Below are 22,224 nucleotides of genomic sequence, written 5' to 3'. Positions count from 1 at the left end.
TGACCACCTTTTTATGAAAACCGTCTCTGAAAATGACCAGTATTTACAAGAATATAAATAAACATCCCTATTAATCATGATTTCTTTACAGGGGACCAAAATCATGTGGAAGCATGGGTGGCGACCGTCTTAGAGAGTCATTAAATGCCCTGAAATTATCATTACATAAAGCTAAATTTTAATAAATAAATAAATAATAGTCATAAAATGTACTCAACAAATTAAAAAAAAAAATCTGAGATGGACAGTACATGATTGCTTGTTTGGCCTATTAAATTATAAAAATTTTTGTTGCACTGTATTTAAACTTATTTCTCCGAATTATCCCAAGTTAATTAACTGATACCTCCAGGCAAGTTGAAAATGACATGAAAATTTGAAAATTGTGAGATTAAATAACCCGAGCAATTTGTGTCGTACGGGTGTCTTGTATTTTTAATTTTTCATAACGAGTATAACACTTTTTTAAATATAAATATAGGAACCGGGAGATCGCATTCAAAGTTAGATTTCGTCATTTGTCAAAAATAACTCTTTTTCTAAAATTGGACATTGCCAAAAGACGAATATTTTCGTCATTTAAAACACTCCTTTAATTCGAAGTATGTGACTATAACATACGATTCTGAGAATAAAGTCTGGGTAAGGACTTTCAAACCGAGTAAGGAGGGTGGGTATATAATTTTGGTACTGCGGATTACAATAAAAAAGGGGAGATGCACAGCTATATGTTATAGCAGAAAACGAAAAAGTTAATTTTGAATCCATTTTAAGTCCATTTTACAATCCGTTTTGGAAAAAAAAAAAAGAGTCTTTTAATAAGTCCGCAACGTACAGATTTCAAGCAAAAAAAAATTGTCAAAATGGATTCAGGAATGGTAAAGATGAGTATTTCCTTTGAAATATGATAGCTCAATTTTTTACTTCCTTGTACGAAGTAAAAAGGAAGTATTGTAATCGCGAAAAGCATATTTCAAGGAATATTTCCTTGAAATATTCCTTGAAATATGCTGCTGCATATATGAAATATGCGGCTGCATATTTCAAGGAAAATATCCACTTTGACCGCTTTCGAATGCAATTTAACGATGTTTTTGCGTGATATCTGTACGTAAGGACAGAATAAAAGACTCGTTTCCTCCAAAAAAATTATAAAACTGCTTTAAAATGAATTCTGAAGAGAATTTTTCGTGGCGTCTGTACGAACGTATGCACGTACGTATCTCGCATAACTCAAAAACGAGTAGCCTCAGAACGTTGAAATTTTGCATATAGGACTGCTATAACATGTAGATGTGCACCTCGTATTTTGGTTGCAATCGGCCGCAAACGTATATAAATATATTTATATATATATCCACTCTGTTACCCGGCTCAGTGATCTCAGTTTCTTTACTCTTATATGTTTGTAAATTGTACATTTTTAAATTTAAAAATGATTGAATTATATTGTTTTTATCTTCCGGTTAAGGATTTTATGCCTTTAGTAAATCTGTGTGCTATATGTTTAGAATTATCAGCAATTTTAAAGTTGTTTAATTGCCGCTAAGCCTGTTTTAATGGCGGCCATTGATGTTTACATTTGAAACAGGAGACTAGTGGATTTGTTGCCAATCTAGAGAAACTTAGCTTCGGAACAACAAAGATAACGCATTCATTTATTATTGCCAATTAAATCATGCTTAATTCTTTCTGGAATTTTTCGAGAAAATAAGCGTTTGAAATTTACTTCGTAATTTTTAATATAGATATTTTGTGTTTTTATTTATTTTTGCCTTTTCGCGAGTGAGAACTGAATTAATTGAATGAGAAATACTCAATCGTCTGTGAAAAACTGTTTATTTTTTGTTTTGTTTGCTTAATTTCTTTTATACATCGTTCTAGCTTTATTATAGTATTTGAATAGAACATGTGGCAACGATTCGATAATTCTTTAAATGATATAAATTTTGTGCATTCTGAGTTATATGAACGAAATATACTGTTAAGCAAAACTAGCGCCAGAGTGTCGCTTTGGTAAACAAAGTGAATTTTAAAGAATGTATTTATTCTATTGTGGTTTATGCGCTGTCGGCGAAGTAGGTTTAATTCAATCTAATAAGTTTAAATGAAATGCAAGAAAAAATGCGTATAATTTAATATTCTGATCAGCTAAGGGCGTCCAAGCCATATATAACTTATATTTTTTTAGCCTCACCTTTTCTAATATATGATCAGAATATGTCAGGAACAATAAAACTGCACAAAAATTTTCCTTCATTTTCAGTTTTGAAATGGCAGGCGCTTTTGTGCAAAGCACAATTTGTAATATACACGAGATAACTCTCATAACTCTACGGTCAAAATCTGACTTATCCTAATCTGTTAACGACTCCGTATGATATTTTTTGGATACATTGATAAGATGGTATTATATTTTTCGTTTCCATAAAATAGCGAAACGATAGGCATTGTTCATAGTTAATGAGGAAGGTTTTTAATTTATCTTCGAAATTATGTGTTGCTGAATTAAGTTAATCGTTACAAAAGTCATTTTATCAGGCCTGCTCAAGAACATTCTGCAACAATTGTTATTATTTTCTTCCTGCTTCCAGCATGCCTTCGTGGTGTAACGGTTCATGTAACGGCACGTATTCGAGAGGTTGTAATATCTTGTTATTTAATAAATAAATATAAGTATTGTTGAAGTGGCAACGCCATATTTGTATTAAACCGTTACTCAGTAACGTGAGATATTGTTTTAAAGAGATTAAGATTCTGAAGATTTTACAGCTAGGAGTAGGATGAAAATTTTGCCACTTAAGAATTGTATAAAATTTGTCTATCACCGTGAACTAGAAATAAAATTTATGTTCTACTAAGAAGATTGTCTGTTTTGTAAATTACTGCAAAATACATTACAAGGTCCAAGGTTCGAGTCCCAGTAAGGGCATTGCTCATTTTTCCCGTCTCCTGCTTTAAAATAATCTAATATCTCTACAATTTGAAACCACGAGTGGCGTGATTATAATATCTTAAAAACAACTTACGGTTTCGGATAATTTTTATCGCCTGTGGAATGGCTTCTCGAAATTGTGAAAGCATGTCGCAACAGCTGTCTTTTTGATGAAAGCCTCTGCAGTGAACTCTGTTACGTTGATAATTTGATGGACAGCGCTGTGTTTCGTCCTGAATCCATATTCTGTATCACTAAGTATCAGGCAAGTATGGACAGACTTTGCCCATTCTGGGAAGAAAGCTTATAGTCTTGTAGCTAGAAGGCTTCTTTTGATTCTTTCCAGGTTTCACGAGGGTGATAACTACTGGTTTCTATTGGAATGGGATATATAACTGAGGAGAAGGCCTGGATTAATGAGGTTAACTATGAGAATGACCTGACAAGGAAGCTTTTTGAGAACACGATTATCGATTAAGTGTTTTTTTAGGGTTTAGTTTATAAGGTCTTATTTTAATTAACCTATTATTTTATGTAAGCCTCTCCTATCAAACCTCGTTTTATTTCCCTGCCAAAAGGTCAATTTCCAGCGCACGCGATATTCAAATTTATTAAAACGAAGGATATACTTAACCCTTTGACGCGCGCGATATTATTTTTATAATTTGTTTAACTAAAAACTCTAGAAAATGAATATTATGATCCTAGAGACATATAATACATGAATTTAAAAAAAATCTACTCTTGCCCATTGTTCTGTGGGTGGTGGTCGCATTGTGAAACCACCGCGCGTCTAGGACTTTGAAACTTACCTAGGTAGTAGGGGGGGGGGAAACTTACTTTTCTCCGTGCGCGTTTCCAATAAATGACGAAATTTACGAATTTAAAAAAAAAATGTATGTAGGAATTGCATAATATTTAATTTTTTTACATTATTTTACAAAGTAAATCGTCAGGAAAAATTAAAAAATAAACATTTATGTAATTTTTCTATAGCAGTTCCTACATAATAAGGACGTTTGGCTAAATGGATTAAAAAACTCGGTAAAATAAGGAAAAAAAAAAAAAACTCTCAGTGTTTTTTTTTAATTTCAAAGAACAATTTTTTGTGACACTGTTCAAAGCATGTTTTGTCTCTTTGGTACATGCACAGACCCACATCGCACGTTTCGCACATACATCTTGTTCTATGAGGTTTCTTCCTTGTGCTACAAAATGTACGCTGATCGGATCTAAATATCACCGGAATATGTCCAGCGTTATTTAGTTTCTTTTCATCTGGCACATGAAATTTGTGGTTTTTCATTGTTAATGCGGAGGGGCTTGGTCTTTTTGGCTTTGATTCGGATCATTCGTTTCCCATTCATACTTATTTTATTCGTATTTCGTCCCAAAATATTCAGAAAATATTTTTAATTTAAATAAAACTTTACGCGATTTCTATTTTTAATTATAGCAAAGTATATAAAGAAGGTTTTGGAGGGTGAAATCAGAGCGTGTTCTACCTGGTTGAAAGCCACGTTGCTAACGTTGATTATCTGGATTTGAATTCTGCGACGTTAAGTTATTGTCTACGCCGACTTCGGTCAGATCCATGTTGCGTGCTAGTTAAACTGCGAAGCCGGTTAGGCTATACTTAAATTTCATTAATTTTAATTTATCCGTTATCTTTAATTTAAAGCTTAAAATGTTGGCCTTTTTTAAGCAAGGCTGATGCCGTTTGTTAAACTTTATTTGGATTAATAAAAGGGTCTTTTACACCTTTCCCTTTTTTGTGGTACTTATAAAGCCACCGTAAAATGACCCCACTTGTCTTTTAAGAGTTCTGGTCTAATTGTAGGCTACGGAAGAAGACCAGATCTTATAAGTTGTTTAATCTTTAATTTCTCTGGGGCAGTTAGGTAAGATATGACTGTAATTATTGGCATGTTGTATGCTGTCGTGGAAGCATTCTACTTCCGTTTGGTGGTCCGGGTCAAAATTTGGACTGGGCTTGAAAGTATACTCAAGCTCGTTGGCCATAACATTAGGCATATCAGTGCTTGAGTGAGTAAGCTGCAACCTCCTGGCTGACGAGAAGGCCTATGCATAGAGCATGTGCATTACTGAGGGATTTTGTTATTCTCCAGACCGCTGTTTGGATCAATCTCCATGTTATCAACCAATTCACTTTGAAGATTTGTTGTAGTCTGTGATTAATAGTTGAATATTATGCCCTTTCTTGTTAAACCGTCTTTTTTGCCTGTTGTCTAACACTGTAGTACAAACCGTAGTTTTAAAAACTGTTTCCAATTTTTCTTTTTTATGAACATAGCGTGGTACCTACAGAAAATATCAAAACACTGAAAATATCAATTGCTATTTGAAAAAACTTAAAAAGAGCGGAATTGTATAGAGATATAAGCTACCACAAAATCTCATCATTATCAGCGAGAGTTTATTCTGAATGCAAACTATAAGCAAGCCTAAGAAATGTCCCTAGAACAAGGCTTCCCAACCTTTTTGTCCCTAAAAGCACATTCTAGACTATCTGTTGGACGGCGAGCACCATTAACTTTATCAAGATAAATTTATACACTGGTTATCATAAATTAAGGAAAAATCACAAAAATAGCGATAACTCTCTCAAAAATAAGCCAAACAGTGTAAAATTTGAATATGTTGCCAAGTAAGAGCAGCTGAGTAAAACTCCAATATGCAAAATAGTGGCGCTGCACTCGGAATACGTCATCTGCGAGGAGCATAAAAGTCCATCTTTAAGAGCAAGCCCACATATTTCACTGTGATAATAACATCAGAAATCTGAGATAGCCAATTCGTAACAATGATCTCCAGGCATCATTTGCCTGCAGAACTACGACAGAAAGCCATTGGGAGACTAGAGGCAGGACAAAGTCGAACAGAAGTGGGCAGATGACTAAATGTGAGTCCTTCTGTAGTTCATAGTATTTGGAGGCAATTTCAAATCACAGATTCGGCACCTAGGAGGTTCAGCCAAGGACGGCCAACTACTACGACGAGCGCCGATGACCGATATTTGACATTATGTACACTCAGGAATAGAACCGCTACTCCGACTTTTCTTAGATCCTCCCTTGCTGCAGCCACCGGAAGGTTGGTGTCAACGTCAACTGTGCGTAGAACGCTTCACGAAGGTGGTCTGTATGCGAGGCGAACAACCATTTGTGTGCTGCTCAAGTCACACCATAGGAGGGACCGTTTGCAGTGGGCACGACAACATGTCCACTGGGATGCCTGAGCAATGGAGGGCTATTATCTTTACGGATGAGTCCAGGTTTAGTCTAAAACGCGATAGTAGGCATTATTTGATACGGAGAGAACCTGGAACCCGTTATTATCCGTCAAACATTCGTGAAACGAGTAGCCTCAGGACGTTGAAATTTTGTATATAGGACTGCTATAACATGTAGATGTGCTATAACATGTAGATGTGTATTTTGGTTGCAATCGGCCGCACCAAACATATATAAATATATTTATATATATATCCACTCTGTTACCCGGCTCAGTGATCTCAGTTTCTTTACTCTTATATGTTTGTAAATTGTACATTTTTTGCTTTAAAAATGATTGTATTATGTTGTTTTTATCTTCCGGTTAAAGTTTTTATGCCTTCAGTAAATCTGTATGCAATATTTTTAGAATTATCAACAATTTTAGAGTTATCTAAGTGCCGCTAAGCCTTTTTTTAATGGCGGCCATTGATGTTTACATTTAAAACAGGAGACTAGTGGATTTGTTGCCAATCTAGAGAAACTTAGCTTCGGAACAACAAAGATAACGCATTTATTTATTATTGCCAATTAAATCATGCTTAATTCTTTCTGGAATTTTTTCGAGGAAATAAGTGTTTAAGATTTACTTCGTAATTTTTAATATAGATATTTTAAGTTTTCATGTATTTTTGCCTTCTCGCGAAGTGAGAACTGAATTAATTGAATGAGAAATATTCAGTCGTCTGTGAAAAACCGTTTCTTTTTTGTTTTGTTTGCTTAATTTCATTTCTACATCATTCTAGCTTTATTATAGTATTTGAATAGAACATGTGGTAACGATTAGATAATTCTATTCTTTAAATGATATAAATTTTGTGCATTATAAGTTATAATATGAACGAAATATATAAGTTAACTGTTATATAATTATTAATACTGTTAAGTGAATCTAGCGCCAGAGTGTCGCTATGGTAAACAAATAATTAGAGTGAATTTTAAAGAATGCATCTAGTGTGGTTTACGCGCTGTCGGCGAAGTAGATTTAATTAAATCCAATAAGTTTAAATGAAATGAAAGAAAAAATGCGTATAATTTAATATTCCGTACAAGGAAGTCATGTGGTGTACACATCAGATTTTTAATTAATATCTCAGCTGATTAAAGTCGTACGAAGATGGGAACAGCCAAAATAGCTTTTCACGAATTTTTGGAATAGGGAATAATGTAGTTAATGTTTAACAACGCTATTTTTATTTCATTGTAAAACTTAGAAGTTTTACTCAATTCTAAGATTCTAAGATTTTGAAACTCTAAGATTTGAAAGTGAGCAACAGCAACACTTCTCGAAATAAAGCAGATTTTTGTCTCCAGCATGCGAGAGTGTTGCCACTCTAAAAAATGAGGGCGCAAATTAGCATTTTCAGAGTTTTTAATTAATATCTCTGATTTCAGCCTTTTTTTTGGGGGGGGGGAAGGGGATGTAGAACTTTCCCAGGACCAATGAAAAAAAATGTAGAAAGATTGCTGACGATAGCTATAGTAGTTTTGTAAAAGTTAATCGCGAACGAACAAACAAACACACATTCTTTATGTATAGATAGATTAAATTCCATCTGCAATTGCCGGGATTTGCTTATGACTGGCTTAGGATTCTGGCTTGACCGAGCGAATTTGTTTCCAGAGATGTCAAGAAACTATCGACCCAAGTAAATACGGAGCTGCCTATTGTGCCAAAGCACTCATTCGACCCAAAAAAAAAAAAAAAAAAAAAAAAAAAAAAAAGGTGCGCTCTAAATGAGCAAGAATAAAAGCAAATCGTGTTCAAATTTCACGGTCGCCCATTTGAACAAGGTGCTCACGCAACAACCCCGAAAGTCACCCAAGATCCTGCTCTCTTCAGAAGGTCGTATATAAGCCTTCTGACGCAGAAATACAGCAAAACCAGAGGAAGAAACCCCAAAGATGTTGAAATTGGTAACGTATAGCATATTCTTACTTTTACAAAGTTTTATAACTATACATGGAACACTAGAATCTTCAAATATTAAAAAAGATTCGGATATTTAAAATTCGATAATTTGAATCTTTGCAGTTTTTCTGCCATTTGAATCTTTTACATTCAAATACAAAAAAAAAAAAAAAAAAAAAAAAGGATAACAGTTTTTGTTTGGAAACATAAATTTTATTCATGTCCGGAAGAAGTGTTCGCTTGGAAAAGATTACGAATGTTGGAGTTTTGATAGTACCTTAACCATCGATACCATTTTATAACTTTTTTCACTTCTTAAGTCATGTCATTTCATAAAATAAATACATTTCAGATTTTCTTATACTTTTAAAGAGAACAGCGTTGTATTTTTTATATTTATAAATGATAGTTCTTGAAATATTCTTCCCTCCCCCACGTTCTTGTTTTTTTTAGTCCAAAGGGATTTGAATCTCGAAGGACTATTAGTTTCGTTTTGGCATTTTGCGTCGGACTCATAAATGTCGGTTCACTTTTCAAACTGTTGCCACAAAATGTTAGAGTCCTGCATTATATTTGAAGAAATTAAATAATGAAAAATCTGCATAAATGTATGTATATTTCTCGTATTGTGATAAAACAACGGTACATAGAGTCATCGAATTTTGAATAACGTAATCCTCCAACGAATATGAGCATGTGGAAGACCAAATTTGAAATTTGAAATTTGTTTTATGATCGATTTCCTATTTTTTAAAACTTTGACGAATTTTTGATTAACAAACTCAAGGATTTCAAAGCGAGCAATGGCAACGTTGTGCAGAAAAAACATTTTTATCTCCAGCGCGTGAGTCTCTGTATCGGAAATTCTAAAGATAGGCTCGTTTTAAAACTATTTTGCGATATTGCTGTTGCACTGGATCTTATGGTTTAAGTGCGAGGAACATGATATTTAATAAAGAAAGGTAACACACAAAATGTTAAAAAACGCCCCTTTGGACGTAATTTAAAATTTGAAACATTTCAGATTTTTTTTTTAATTAGAAAATATAAAATATCTGAATTATTGCGCAAATATGAAAAATTATATTGAGGAAAAATTTTAGCAGTCCATGCATTCCATTTACAATATTTTATTTGCATCTTCTTTATAAGCTATGGATTTTACTTTAGGTGTATTTTTGCAAATTATATTCTTAACCCTTAAATGCATGTAGTTGCCATTTGGCAGTTTTGAAAGTTTGAGTGTGGTGTAACGGTCATTATTGTGAACTGATGTGTAGGGTGTCGACATCATTTGTGTTTACGAATTTTTGATTTTGTTTTTGTTGTTATTTTGATGTATTCAAATTTTTAAATTGTTTGAACAAGTTTATAAGGTATGTATTATTACATAAAATTGTTATTACATACATTTGCCTATCTTTTTTGTTGTGTGTGTAAAAGTTAATATTTTTTCAAAAATTGGAATAAAAACCTAGTTTAGATTTTTTTTATAATATTTTTTCTATTTTATTCGAAATCAATTCTAATCTATTTTTGACTTTAGAAATAAAAATAAAAATTCATGCATTTTTAGGGTGAAATCAATTTTCCATTAAACGCAGATTTTGTTTTAATTAAAAATTTGTAATTTTATATAAAAGTTTTTCTATTATTATTATTACCTACAGAATAATTCGAAAGATTTGAAAGAAGAAGAAAGAAGTATATATAAATAAAATGGGAAAATATGTTTAGCAAATATTTATTTATCGTTTTGGAATAATTATTAATCCGGAATAATAGTTCTTCTAAACTATATTTTTCTTAGCGACATTGAAATAGGAAAAAGGGTGCGTTTAGAATCCTAGAAATACGATGTATTAAATTCTGTATTTTATTTAGTTAATATGCTAATTTATGCTAATGCTTTCCTGTAACTTCCATTTCTTCCGTCAGCATTCATCATAGCACGAATTAAGTAGAATTCAAATAACAAGCGAATATAAAATTTACAGGAAGATTTGACAGAAGGCTTATTAGGCCTGGAAAAGGCGAATAGCTGTAGCCAAGTATTTATCTTTCAAATGATTATTTCTTAACCAATTGAGCCATTTAAAAGAGATAAAGGACCTTCTTAATATTTTAAAACTTTATTTGTATTATTCAATAACATCTATGATTGCCGTCATAGAATACATACATACATGCCAATCGATAAAGGTTTTTAATTATACTTCCTTGTGCAAAGTAAAGGAAGTATACATAATCACGAAATATTTCGTATTATATTTCAACGGAAATATCCATTTCAATCGCTCTCGAAACTATTTGAACGATGTTTTTGAGTGACATCCTCATCTACGGACAGAATAAAGGATTGTTTTTGCGAAAACTGATTGCAAATTGGATTTAAAATGTATTCAGAAGCGATTTTTCTCTCGACGTCAGTGCGTACGTACGTACTTGCATAGATCTCGCATAACGATCGAGGACGTTGAAATTTTGTATATGAGACTGTTGTAACATGCAGTTGTGTACCTCCCTTTCATATATATATATATAAATGTGGGGTTCTAAATCTATAGCTTAACACGAGTGAAATTGATAGAACTCTCGCCACTTTATTTTATGAGAGGAGATGTACGATGTCATAGATGTGTTAAAAGATGAACAATGTCATATTAAGAAGTTTTATATATATTAATAAATGAACATATTAATAAATGTATTAATGTTTCATTAAATGTGTTTTGTTTGAATAGGAATTGTGATTGCCCAAGACAAAAACCCATATATATATAATGTTGTATGATCTTAAATTCATTTAATGCGAAATTAATTTATTCTACTACTTGCGCAATTGCTGCAAAGTAAGTTAATAATTATTTATTTACTAAATAATATTGATTATATTATCTCCTAAGATTAATTATAGTAGAATGATCTGAAAAGAGTGAATCCATACTTAGTAATAATCCTATTTCGAAAGATGTTTTTAAGTATCTTCAATGTAAATTGTTAGAAATGTTTAACGGGGACTGGAATTAAATCATGAATAACAATTGTAAAAGGAATAAATTAAAAGCAAGAATTAAATTAAATGCAAGTAATCATTGTCATTGATTGGAAATTAGTTGACTTTTCAAGGGAAACAAACCAACTCCCGTTCAATTACGTGTGAGTGTGCGAAAGATATTATAAAATACGATGGATGCACTAAGAAATGATTGGCAACCTCAAAATTGACTATTTTAGATTTTATGTTCTCCCCCTAAATTCATCTTTTCTCCCACATTCGAGATCTTTCCACGTTACATAACGCTGCTTGCAAAAGGAACTAAAACCTAAAATTAACCAATCGCAGCCCAGCTGTTGCTTCGCGAGCAATTACGTCATTCCTTTTCCTAACTTCTGCCCAGCAAACATCTTTGCGCTGCTATGCTTTCCTGTCTAAGATGACGTCGTACTTTCTAACCTGTGTACATAAAAATTCTTATTGTTGCTTACTATAATCTACAACTATTTTGTCTACAAAAAAAAAAAAAAAAAAAAAAAAAAAAAAAAAAAAAAAAAAAGACTTAATTTGCATCATCATGGAATAAAATTAAAAGTTATTCAATTATGCTGTTCTTATGTTCCGTTAAAGATTTTATGCCTTTAGTTGATTTGCATGCAATAGTTGTAGACTTATCAATTTAAAAGTTTAAGTGGCGAGTTAAGCCTAACGTACCGCCATTTGTTTACATTTGAAACTGAGTAGAATAGTGAATAAGGTTAGTTTCTGCACCTTCAGTGTCTTTTTGCCAAGTGGGATCAAAAGTAAACTTTCACTTTTGTGCACCGAAAGATTTGTCTTCTTGCCCGCTGGCCGAATTGCTTCTTATTGCGTTAGAAACTCTAATTTTACTTGTAATTTTTTTAACTGTTTTAACTGTATTTGGTGTTTTATGCTTTCCTGCATTTTACAATTTTTAATGAAGATATTTTGAGTTTTTATGTATTTTTGCGTCGCTGCGAACGGAGAAATGAATTAATTGAATAAGAAATGTATCTCTAATGAAACTGGAGGTTAAATAAGAAATGCAGCAAAAAATGTGTATGAATTAATAGGCCATATAAGGAAGTCATGTGGCGTCCACATCAAATTTTTTCCAGTAGATTAAAAGTAGATTTCCAGTAGATGTCTCTCATCAAGGAAACAATGTAAATTGTCAGAATCAGCATTTTATGTGTACTAACTAACAACATTTTGTAGTATGTGTTTTTCATACAATGACTAATTATACGTAAAGTACACTTCTAACGCCTTTTTAGGTCAGCTGCAAAATTATTAAGCATATTTGTTGCTCACATCTAGAACAAAAACGAATGGTCACGGTTAAATTAGCGACGTATATAATTTGAAAGCTACTTTGCATAGTCCTCTTTTTAATATACTCAGTTGTTAGTCTTATTTTCAATAATTTCTATTTATACTCTTTCAAATTGCAAAAGAAGTAACGCATACAAATGCTCGAATCAAGAAATTTCAAATCAAGACTATTGTTCTCCCTTATCTTCGAGGATTGCTACGGGTAAGTTTTAAGAGGACAATGAACAATTGCACGTTGCATGCAAAGTTCAACAATCCTTCACCGCCTAGCAGGTCGCACTGTTCCCTTGCCTCGCACATTTTCTCGCCCAATAAGCACGTCTGATCGATGTCTGCCAAACGAATGGCCCAGCATACACCATATGCGGTTATGCCAAATAAACTTAGGCAACCTGTAGAAAAAATATATACTGGCATATCCCAGACGCATATCATATAAGCCTCTTTTTTGATGCAACATGCCAAGGTCTGTCGCTGTAATTACTTTCAGCCATGGTGGCTACGGAAAATATTGATGTCTTCATGTTCAGAAGTCGAATGGAGCTGTACTTTTATCAAAACCACCTGAAAACAAGTATTTCAAGTTTAGGATATCTTTTAAAAATTGCCTACCTTTGTAAATTAATTTCGTTTTACTCTTCTCCCATCTTCTAGGTACTGCTGTCTTCCTTCCTCCCTCTAATCCGGACTCAACATGACAACAGCTTTCAACAGTCTTTCTATCACAACTTTGTGCCATACCAGAACACATTTCCGCCATCAACGATCTATAACCAGTATTCCAACTCCGAAGTCACGGCAAAATTCGATGACGGCCTTAACAGGGATCATTTCAACTTGTTGCAGAGAGGACACCAGGACAGACACCCTCAGAAGGAAGGAACGCACACAGAACCTGCCAGACAAAACATGAGGTAACAATAAACCAAACCGTGAAGTAAAAGTAAGCATAAGCTAAAATGGGGATAAAAAAACTAAGATATAAGGATAAAAAAGATAAAAAAGGATAAAATAATATAGGAGAATCTAAGATAAATGTAGATATCATCTTAAAAAAGGTAATACTGAATATCGATGTTTATTTGCTTCTCAGAAATGCTGATCATTTTAAGAGGTGGTCATCTGAAACAGCTGAGCGTCACGGTTCATGTAAAAATTCCTTCACAGCACACGAATATTCTTGCAATTATCTTAAGACTTTCATTAAGACGACAAATTGTAAAGTAACCAGTGTTTCCTGAAAACGTAAATAAACAGAAACAAATAACAGACAGAAAAAAGAAACATGTACTTTTTATCTTGAATAGATCTGCATTGATCAAACTTAAGAGGTTTTTATAACCTAAAAATAAAGATTTGCGAAACAAAAAATATAGGTACTGATCTTAGAACCGCGATTAAATGCTAGTGGATATGCTAATGGCGTTCTCTCGAAGGAAGCTAGCAGAATATCAAAATTAATGGTTGATTGACATATGAAATTCAAACTGTTTTAAAAAAGGAGGTGGCGAATCAAGAAATGAAACCAAACAGTTAGACTTCGTTGGAAGAATATTTTAATAAGCATTCTTCGAAATTCTTAAAAAAAATCTTTAAATGAAGTTTTTATAGGGACGAGATACTCAAATCCTCGAATATTGAACTTATTTATTTTAAAAGCAATTACTTCGAACTTTTTACAGCTGACTACATAATATAGCTGCTTTCTTAAATAGCAATCAGAACGTTTGTGTTGCCACAAATATTTTATAATTTAACCCGCTTTGTGACAAAATTTTTCGTCATGTTTCCACTTTGCGCGCACAGTATAAAACATTCTGTGGCATAATTTAATTCCATATTTAATATATAGCTTTTATAGCATTTGAAAACTACTGTGAACCAAAAATCCTAAGAATCTCAGGTTAAACTCTTATTTTATTTGGACTTGAGTTTATAATATGTATTTTATTAAAAAAATCTGTAATGTTTTCATCCATAAAATTTTTCAATATTAAAATATTCATCAGATTTTTGGTTCAGTTAGAAAATAGTGCCCATATAAAGAATTCTATCAAATTTCAAGTATGTTACCATTAGCCATTTTTAAAATGAGCGCAAGGTGGAAACATGACGAAAAGTTTTGTCACAAAGCGGACGAAATTACAAAAATATTTGTGGCAACACAAACTTTCTGGTTACTATTTTCCAAAGCAGCTATATTACGTAGTCAGCTGTGAAACGCTGGAAGTAATTGCTTTTAAAATAAATAAAATATCCCAATTCTTGCAACAGTCACATATTCGAAGATCATAAGGGGTTTAAGGTGTATAATCCCCTTAATCAAAGAATTCAATCCAATCCATTTTGTCTCTCTTCTGCTTTCAAGATTTGGTTTTACAATCGAGAATATTTAACATTCGTCTCACACTAGATTTTTGCATTTTCCCCTATTTACCTTTATTATCTATAAGTTTAACGAACAAATTAAAACATTTATAATTAAAAAAAATATTAAAATAATCGATTTGATTGTAAGTGACCTACTAAAAGAAAAAGTGCAGATAACACTGTTTTGCAGAAAATCAATAAAAGTTTCCGAATCTCAACAATCACAGGTTGAGTAGCGAAATAGCAAAAGAAAAAAATTATGGTAAAATACTTTTAATGACATTATAGTTTAATTTAGGATTTCATGACTTCAGATACGTTTTAAGATCCATTCTTTTGTGCATATTTAATAATCTCCACAGAAACACAGAAAGAGGTTTCGAAAATCGTTTGGACAAGACAACACAGCGACAGAAACTGAATAAGCCGCGAAAACAACACTCGCAAAGGGAGGACAGCAGAAACGGACCTTTGAGGCTCGATCGAGAACGAGAAGGTTACAGGCAACAGGAAAATTTACTCGTCGACGATAAAACTTCCGTGGTACCCTACACAAAGAGAAGCCCCAGAATAGTGCAGTATGTTGCAGGTAATGAAACTTTATTGATTTTTTTATTACATGGTATATGTTGCTGATGAACACAATTTTACTTCTTAAAATTGTAATAACCCATAGTTTCAGAAAGCATGAGAAATGCTCAGGGGACACTGCATTAAAATACTCTATTAAAATTACGGGTTCGCAATGGAACGAATGCACACACGTCCGAGGATAGGTTGATAAAATTTATTTTATCAAAAGAAACATTTCAGACTTCTGGAACTTTCCACAGAAATAATCGCACAGGTTGTAGAGACATTAGGTATTTTGGAAGCAGGAGTGATGAAAAATGAGCAACGCCTTCACCGGAAATCGGACCACAGATTTCTGGAATACGCGCCCAGTGTGCAGACCACCACACCACGAAGGCATGCTAAGAAGACGGGAGAAATACCTTATAAAGTGTTCACAGTATCACAGAGTATAATCAGTGGTTGCACTTCAAACTATTAAGAAAATTAAACACAACGCAATCTAAAAGTAAGCGCATCTAAAAGGCGAAGCCTTCAATATTCCTAAATCGCTCTGAACTAACAAGAACAACTGAAAGTTTTATATAGTTTTCACCCGGCCGCAGCGATATTTCTATAACCTTCTGCTTCTCGACATATGAGGGTCTACCACAGTTACAGTTACACATGAAATCAATCACAATTATTCAATTACAATACTTATTACGGTGATACAAGAACCGGACCCAAATGTCACCAAATGTTCGCCAAGTTTGGCGACGTTTTCCGGTTTAGAACCAAAACCGTTGCCTGCTTGGCGATATTTCGCCAAATTAGCGAGATAGCCATTGACTCAATGTTAAATAGACCTACCCCTGTATTAATTCAGAAGTCAAACAACAAAAATCAGCGTTATATTTTCAAATTTGCACAGGACTAGTTTCGATGGTTTTGCCGAACCACCATCCTCAGCTGCAAAAGCGCAAATGAACGAGACAGGATTTAATGATCAGATAAGATAAGAAAGCCTGGACAGAAAATAAGCTAGTGGCGCCATCTGTTGGTGAAACCAAAACTAAAACATAATTTCTCTAAAGACCGAAGGCAAAGATATGACGTTTTTAAGGCCTAGATGCAGAATCTTTAGTTTCGAATTTAGAAACTATCTTAGGGAAGTCCTCCCAGGCCATCTGCAGTAATATTTGACGTGAGATTGTATTACGTTCCTATGAATTTATAATGCATTTTCTTTCCGAATGGCTTCGTAATGTAAATGGAAGCAAGCTCGACGCGTATTCGGAAAGTTCAGAATTCGAATCTCGGTGAAATGTTTTCAAATTCTTGCATCAATACAACCTACTGATTCTTCACATTTACGTAAGCATTGTTATTATTCAAAATACTGCACTGTTTCATACAGATGACCATTAAGCTGTAGGTTATCGGTAACCAATCATCTTGTACACATAACTGAAACTTTAATTAAATTTATAACACAGATAAGTGATTATTTCTATGAACAACTGCAGAGTTATTTATTTTAGTTCAGTAACGATGTTCCTAATATAAATTATTATTATGTACCTGCTATAGACTTTTTTTACTTCCTTATACGAAGTAAAGGAATATTGCAATCACGAAAAATTCCTGGTATCATATTTCAACGAAAATATCCATTTTGACCGCTCTCGAATGCAACTTAACGATACTTTTGCGTGACATCTGCAAGTAAGAACTGAATAAAGGGCGCTTTTCCCCCAAACAGTTTATAAAATCGATTTAAAATGAATTCCAAAGAGATTTTTTTCGTGACGTCTGTACGTACGTACGTACGTATCTATGTATTTCGCATATCTCAAAAAGAGTAGCCTCAGAAGTTGAAATTTCGTATGTGAGTCTGCTAGAACATTTAGTTGTGCACCTCCCTTTTTGGTTGCAATCAGCCGAACCAAAAGTTGTAAAGTTCTATGGTTTTTTAATTGTCAATTTTGGCTATATGTAAAGTTTTATTCTTTTTATCCAAGTGTTTCGAATATGTGTAGGGAAAATTCTGGTACATTTGAAATTCGAATTTTCGCTTTTATATGAATCTGAAAGTCTTTAATAAACATTTGATGACTTATTTTACGGTTTTTGATCTCAAATGACCAGGAGAATAAAACATATTTTAGAAACACATTGATCGACTTTTATGAAGCTTTAATTCATTTTCTCCTGATGAGTTCTCAATTGGAGTTTCAATAAAAGGGAATTAATTTTATTTATATAATTTTGTATATTTTTCGTTTCGCATTTTTATTTTTCGAGATTATTCTACTATGAATTCTCTCTTTAATTGGATTAGTTTTGATACTGTGTTAAACCTCTTATACACTGTTGCAATTATTACATTATGGAGGAATTGCTTTGCTTTTATTCCAATTTAATAATTAATTTAGATGCTTTAAATTTATATATACGCTGAAGTGACAAAAGTCATGGGATAGCAATATGCAAATATACAGATGGCAGTAGTATCGCGTAGAAAATGTATAAATGCGAAGTGCTTTGGCAGGGCTTTCAATTGTGTTCAAGTTATTTCATGTGAAGAGGCTTTGACGTAATTATGGCCACACGACGAGAATTAACAGACTTTGAATGCTGAATGGTAGTTGGAGCTAGACGCATGGGTCATTCCATTTCGGATATCGTTAGGGAATTCAACATTCCGAGATCCACAGTGTCAAGAGTGTGCCGACAGTATCTAATTTCAGGCATACCATACCACCATGGACAGCGCAGTGGCCGACCACCTGCACTTAACGACCGAGACCAGCGACGTCTGCGTAGAGTTGTCAATGTTCACAGACAAGCAACACTGCGTCAAATAACCGCAGAAATCAATGTGGGACGTACGAGGGACGTGTCCGATAGGACAGTGCGGCGAAATTTGTCTTCCTTGGGCTATGCCAGCAGAAGACCGACTCGAGTGCCTTTACTAACAGCACGACATCGCCTGCAGCGAAGCCATGGACCCAAGTTGTCAACAAGGCACTGTTCAAGCTGGTGGTGGTTCCATAATGGTCTGCGCTGTTTTTACATGGCATGGACTCGGTCTTCTGGTGCAACTGAACCGATCATTGACTGGAAATGGATACCTTCAGCTACTTGGTGATCACTTACAGCCATTCATGGACTTCACGTACTCAAACAACGATGGTATTTTTATGGACGACAATGCGCCATGTCACCGGATCACAATTGCTCGCGATTGGTTAGAAGAACATTCTGGACAATTCCAGCGAATGATCTGGCCACCTAGATCGCCCGACATGAATCCCATCGAACATTTATGGGACATCATCGAGAGGTCAGTTCGTGCCCAAAACCCTGCACCGTCAACACTTTCACAATTATGGACGTCTATAGAGGCAGCATGGCTCAATATTCCTGCAGGGGACTTTCAACGACTTGTTGAGTCCATGCCACGTCGAGTTGCTGCACTTCGACGGGCAAAAGGAGGACCGACAAAATATAAGGAGGTATCCCATGACTTTTGTCACTTCAGTGTATACCCACTCTTACTCGGCTCAGTGAGCTCAGTTTTGTATTCTTATATGTTGGTAAATTGTGCATTTTGTGATTTAAAAATGATCAAATTATAGTGTTTTTATCTATCTAAGGTTTTTTAAGTTCTAAGGCTCTTTAGTTATTGTGCATGCAATAACTGTAGACTTATCAAGAATTCAAAAGTTGTTTAAATGCGGCTAAGCCAAATTTTTTTACCATATCAGCTATATTTGTTTACATTTGAAACTTAGTAGAATAGTGAATGAAGTCAGTTTCTGCACCTTCAGTGCCTTTTTGCCGAATGGGACCAAAAGTCAACCTTCAGTTTTGTGCACCGAAAAATCTGCCTTCTCGCCCTCTGGCCGAATTGCTTTTTTTTTTTTTTTTTTTTGCGTAGAAACTCTTACTTTTGCTCTTTCGAATTCTTTTAACTGTATTTGGAGATTTATAGTTTTCTATATCTTTCAATTTTTAATGAAGATATTCTGAGATTTTACGTATTTCTGCCTTGCCGCGAAGTGAGAACTGAATTTACTGAATGAGAAATCTATGTCTAATGAAATTCGAGGAAATAAGTTGAAATGAAATGCGGAAAAAAGTGCGTATAATTTAATATTCCTTACAAAAAAGTCATGTGTACACATCAGATTTAAAAAAAAAAAAAAAATCTCAGTGACCTCATGTGTTATTCATTCAAAGACAAGTTAAGCATTCTGTTTACAAAATGAATAATTTACAATACAAAACTTTGTAGATAAGAATGGTGTCGCCGTGCGGGAAGACCTCGTGCAGCCTTTCCACAGAAGACGTAATCAGAGGCTCCTCACCACTCAAGCATTTGTACAGAAGCCCCTGATGGCCCACGTCGTGACATCAGCGATACGTGTAACCGGACAGACAAACCATGGCGGAGGAAATGGAAAATTCTTCCCTAAGGTATTCGATATCAAAGTCGGGAAGTGATTCTCATCGATCAATGGCTAATTTTGTAATAAAATTGTGGAAAGTTTGTAAGCGGAAAGAATAAAACGATTGCACAACAAGACTGTTGTCTCGCTCTATTTATATTTAGCTTCAAACCCTATGTTACATTATCCTTTAAAAGATGATAAAAATTGGCGTAGATACGATATAAAATTTTGTCAGCCTCTAGGGCTACGAATGTAGGCTCCGCTTCTTCAGAAACAAAGTAAATTTTGAAAAGAAATTTTTGAGGCGACTGGCATAAGCTCCTCCTATTCCTCAGAAACAAAAACGTTTTGAGTTTTACAAAAATCTACTCCAGTCTAAAGCTGTTTTGCCGTAAAGAGGGTTGTTCTTACAAGAGGTTTTCCAAAATTTTTGACTGTCATATAATTGACGCTTGCCATGTATATGTTACCGTTAAAGTATGAAATCCGTTATTTTATAGAATACCTAGTTATTCCATGAAATAACTGATCGTGTCCGTTAAAGTGTAAACCTATCTTGTATTTCATGGATTAACTAGTTATTTTATACAATAACGATCTGAAGCCCGTTAAAGTGTAAAACAATCTAAACAATTATATTGTATAATTGCATAAAACAATTATATTCCCGATCCCAGTTTAGAGTCTCCGAACAAAAATTAATTAAAATCGAAGAAGTACCGGATGTAGAAATATCGCTCCGGTCGGTTGCTACAGCTAAAAGTTTAGGTACTGGTCAGGAATTTAAAAAATGTTCGTGTAAAACCCAGTGTTTCAACAAAAAATGTTTTTGTTTTATTGGGTTGTTCGGAAAGTAATTTCGTTTTTTTTTGGGGGAACATGAAAGACAATTTTCGTATAATGAATAAATATTTTATTAAATTATATATTGGCCATTCTGGTCCAACACCTTTTGCCATCTTTCTGGCAGTAACATGATTCCCCGCTCATAAAAGTTTTGGTCCTTGCTGGCAAAAAACTGATTCAGGTGGTTTTTGACATCTTCATTTGAGGTAAAGGTTTTACCATCCAAAATATTTTGCAGGGACCGGAACAAATAATGATCGGAAGGCGCCAGATCTGGAGAATATGGTGGGTGTTGCAGTATGTCCCATTCAAGCTGTAAAAGCTTTTGGCGAGTGACCAAACTTGTATGAGGTCTCGCATTATCCTGGTGGAACACTACACCCTTCCTGTTCGTTAATTCTGGCCTCTTCTGTTTAAGTGCATCATTCAATTTGTCCAGCTGATGACAATAGACTTCCGTATTAATAGTTGTATTGTCCGGTAAAAGCTCAAAAAAAAAAAAAAAAAAAAAAAAAAAAAAAAAAAAAAAAAAGATTCCTTTGAAATCCCACCAAACGGACAGCATCACCTTTTTTTGGTGAATGTTGGCTTTTGAAACGCTTTGAGCCGGTTCATCTTTTCTGCTCCATAACCTCTTGCGTTTCACATTGTTGTATACGACCCAATTTTCGTCCCCAGTAATAATCCGCTTCAAAAATGGATCATTTTCCTGACGTTTGAGGAGCGAATCACACACGTCAACGCGACGACACAAATTTCGCTCCGTAAGAACATGGGGCACCCACACATCGAGCTTCCAGGTTAAGCCCAGGCCTTTCAAGTGGCCATAAGCAGTCGAATTCGACAAATTTAACCTCTCACCGATCTCTCGTGTGGTTATTCGCCGATACGCATCAACTAATGCCTTTATCGTATCTTTGTCAGCTTCGACCGGCCTTCCAGACTCTTCGACATCAAAATTGCCGGATCGAAACTTTGCAAACCAGTTCTGGCACTGGCGCATTGTCGAATTCGACTGCTTATGGCCACTTGAAAGGCCTGGGCTTAACCTTGAAGCTCGATGTGTGGGTGCCCCATGTTCTTACGGAGCGAAATTTGTGTCGTCGCGTTGACGTGTGTGATTCGCTCCTCAAACGTCAGGAAAATGATCCATTTTTGGTTAACACGCCTTCTCCATACACATCCGTCAATTTTTTTCTGGCTTGGACAGCATTTTTACCTTTTCTGAAGTAAAAAAAGTAAAATATGACGAAAATGCTGCTTACTGCTCTCCATATTTAAAAGGGCACCAACCAAAAATAGTAAATGCGTAGAATTAATAGAACTTTTTCACACACAAGCCTTGTAATATCAGCTCTCAAGACATATAATGGTTATGCGGCTTAAGTGTGAAGTTGGTTTCGAAAAAATGTAATTAAGTCCTCTGACGGGAAAAAACGAAATTACTTTCCGAACAACCCAATAGAAATAATGTTCTTTGTAATTCCAAGTGTCATTTTAGT

At 34.3% G+C, this 22,224-nt stretch overlaps 1 protein-coding gene across 1 annotated transcript; it reads left to right on the top strand.

Annotated features, from left to right (window-relative positions):
• Nucleotides 1-7,999: 7,999 nt before the first annotated feature.
• On the top strand, nucleotides 8,000-20,004 carry LOC118192987 (uncharacterized). Its single transcript, XM_085810454.1, has 4 exons — nucleotides 8,000-8,145; nucleotides 13,149-13,408; nucleotides 15,227-15,453; nucleotides 19,720-20,004. Exons 1-4 carry the CDS (start codon nucleotides 8,134-8,136, stop codon nucleotides 19,926-19,928), a joined length of 708 nt encoding a protein of 235 aa, XP_085666580.1. The 5' UTR covers nucleotides 8,000-8,133; the 3' UTR covers nucleotides 19,929-20,004.
• The last annotated feature ends 2,220 nt before the right edge of the window (nucleotides 20,005-22,224 follow it).

The sequence above is a fragment of the Stegodyphus dumicola genome, chromosome 1, assembly GCF_044657685.1.
Source record: "Stegodyphus dumicola isolate Sdum_Otavi_A_Nest chromosome 1, ASM4465768v1".
Classification (NCBI taxonomy): Eukaryota; Metazoa; Arthropoda; class Arachnida; order Araneae; family Eresidae; genus Stegodyphus; species Stegodyphus dumicola.
This window is presented reverse-complemented; position numbering and strand designations above follow the sequence as displayed.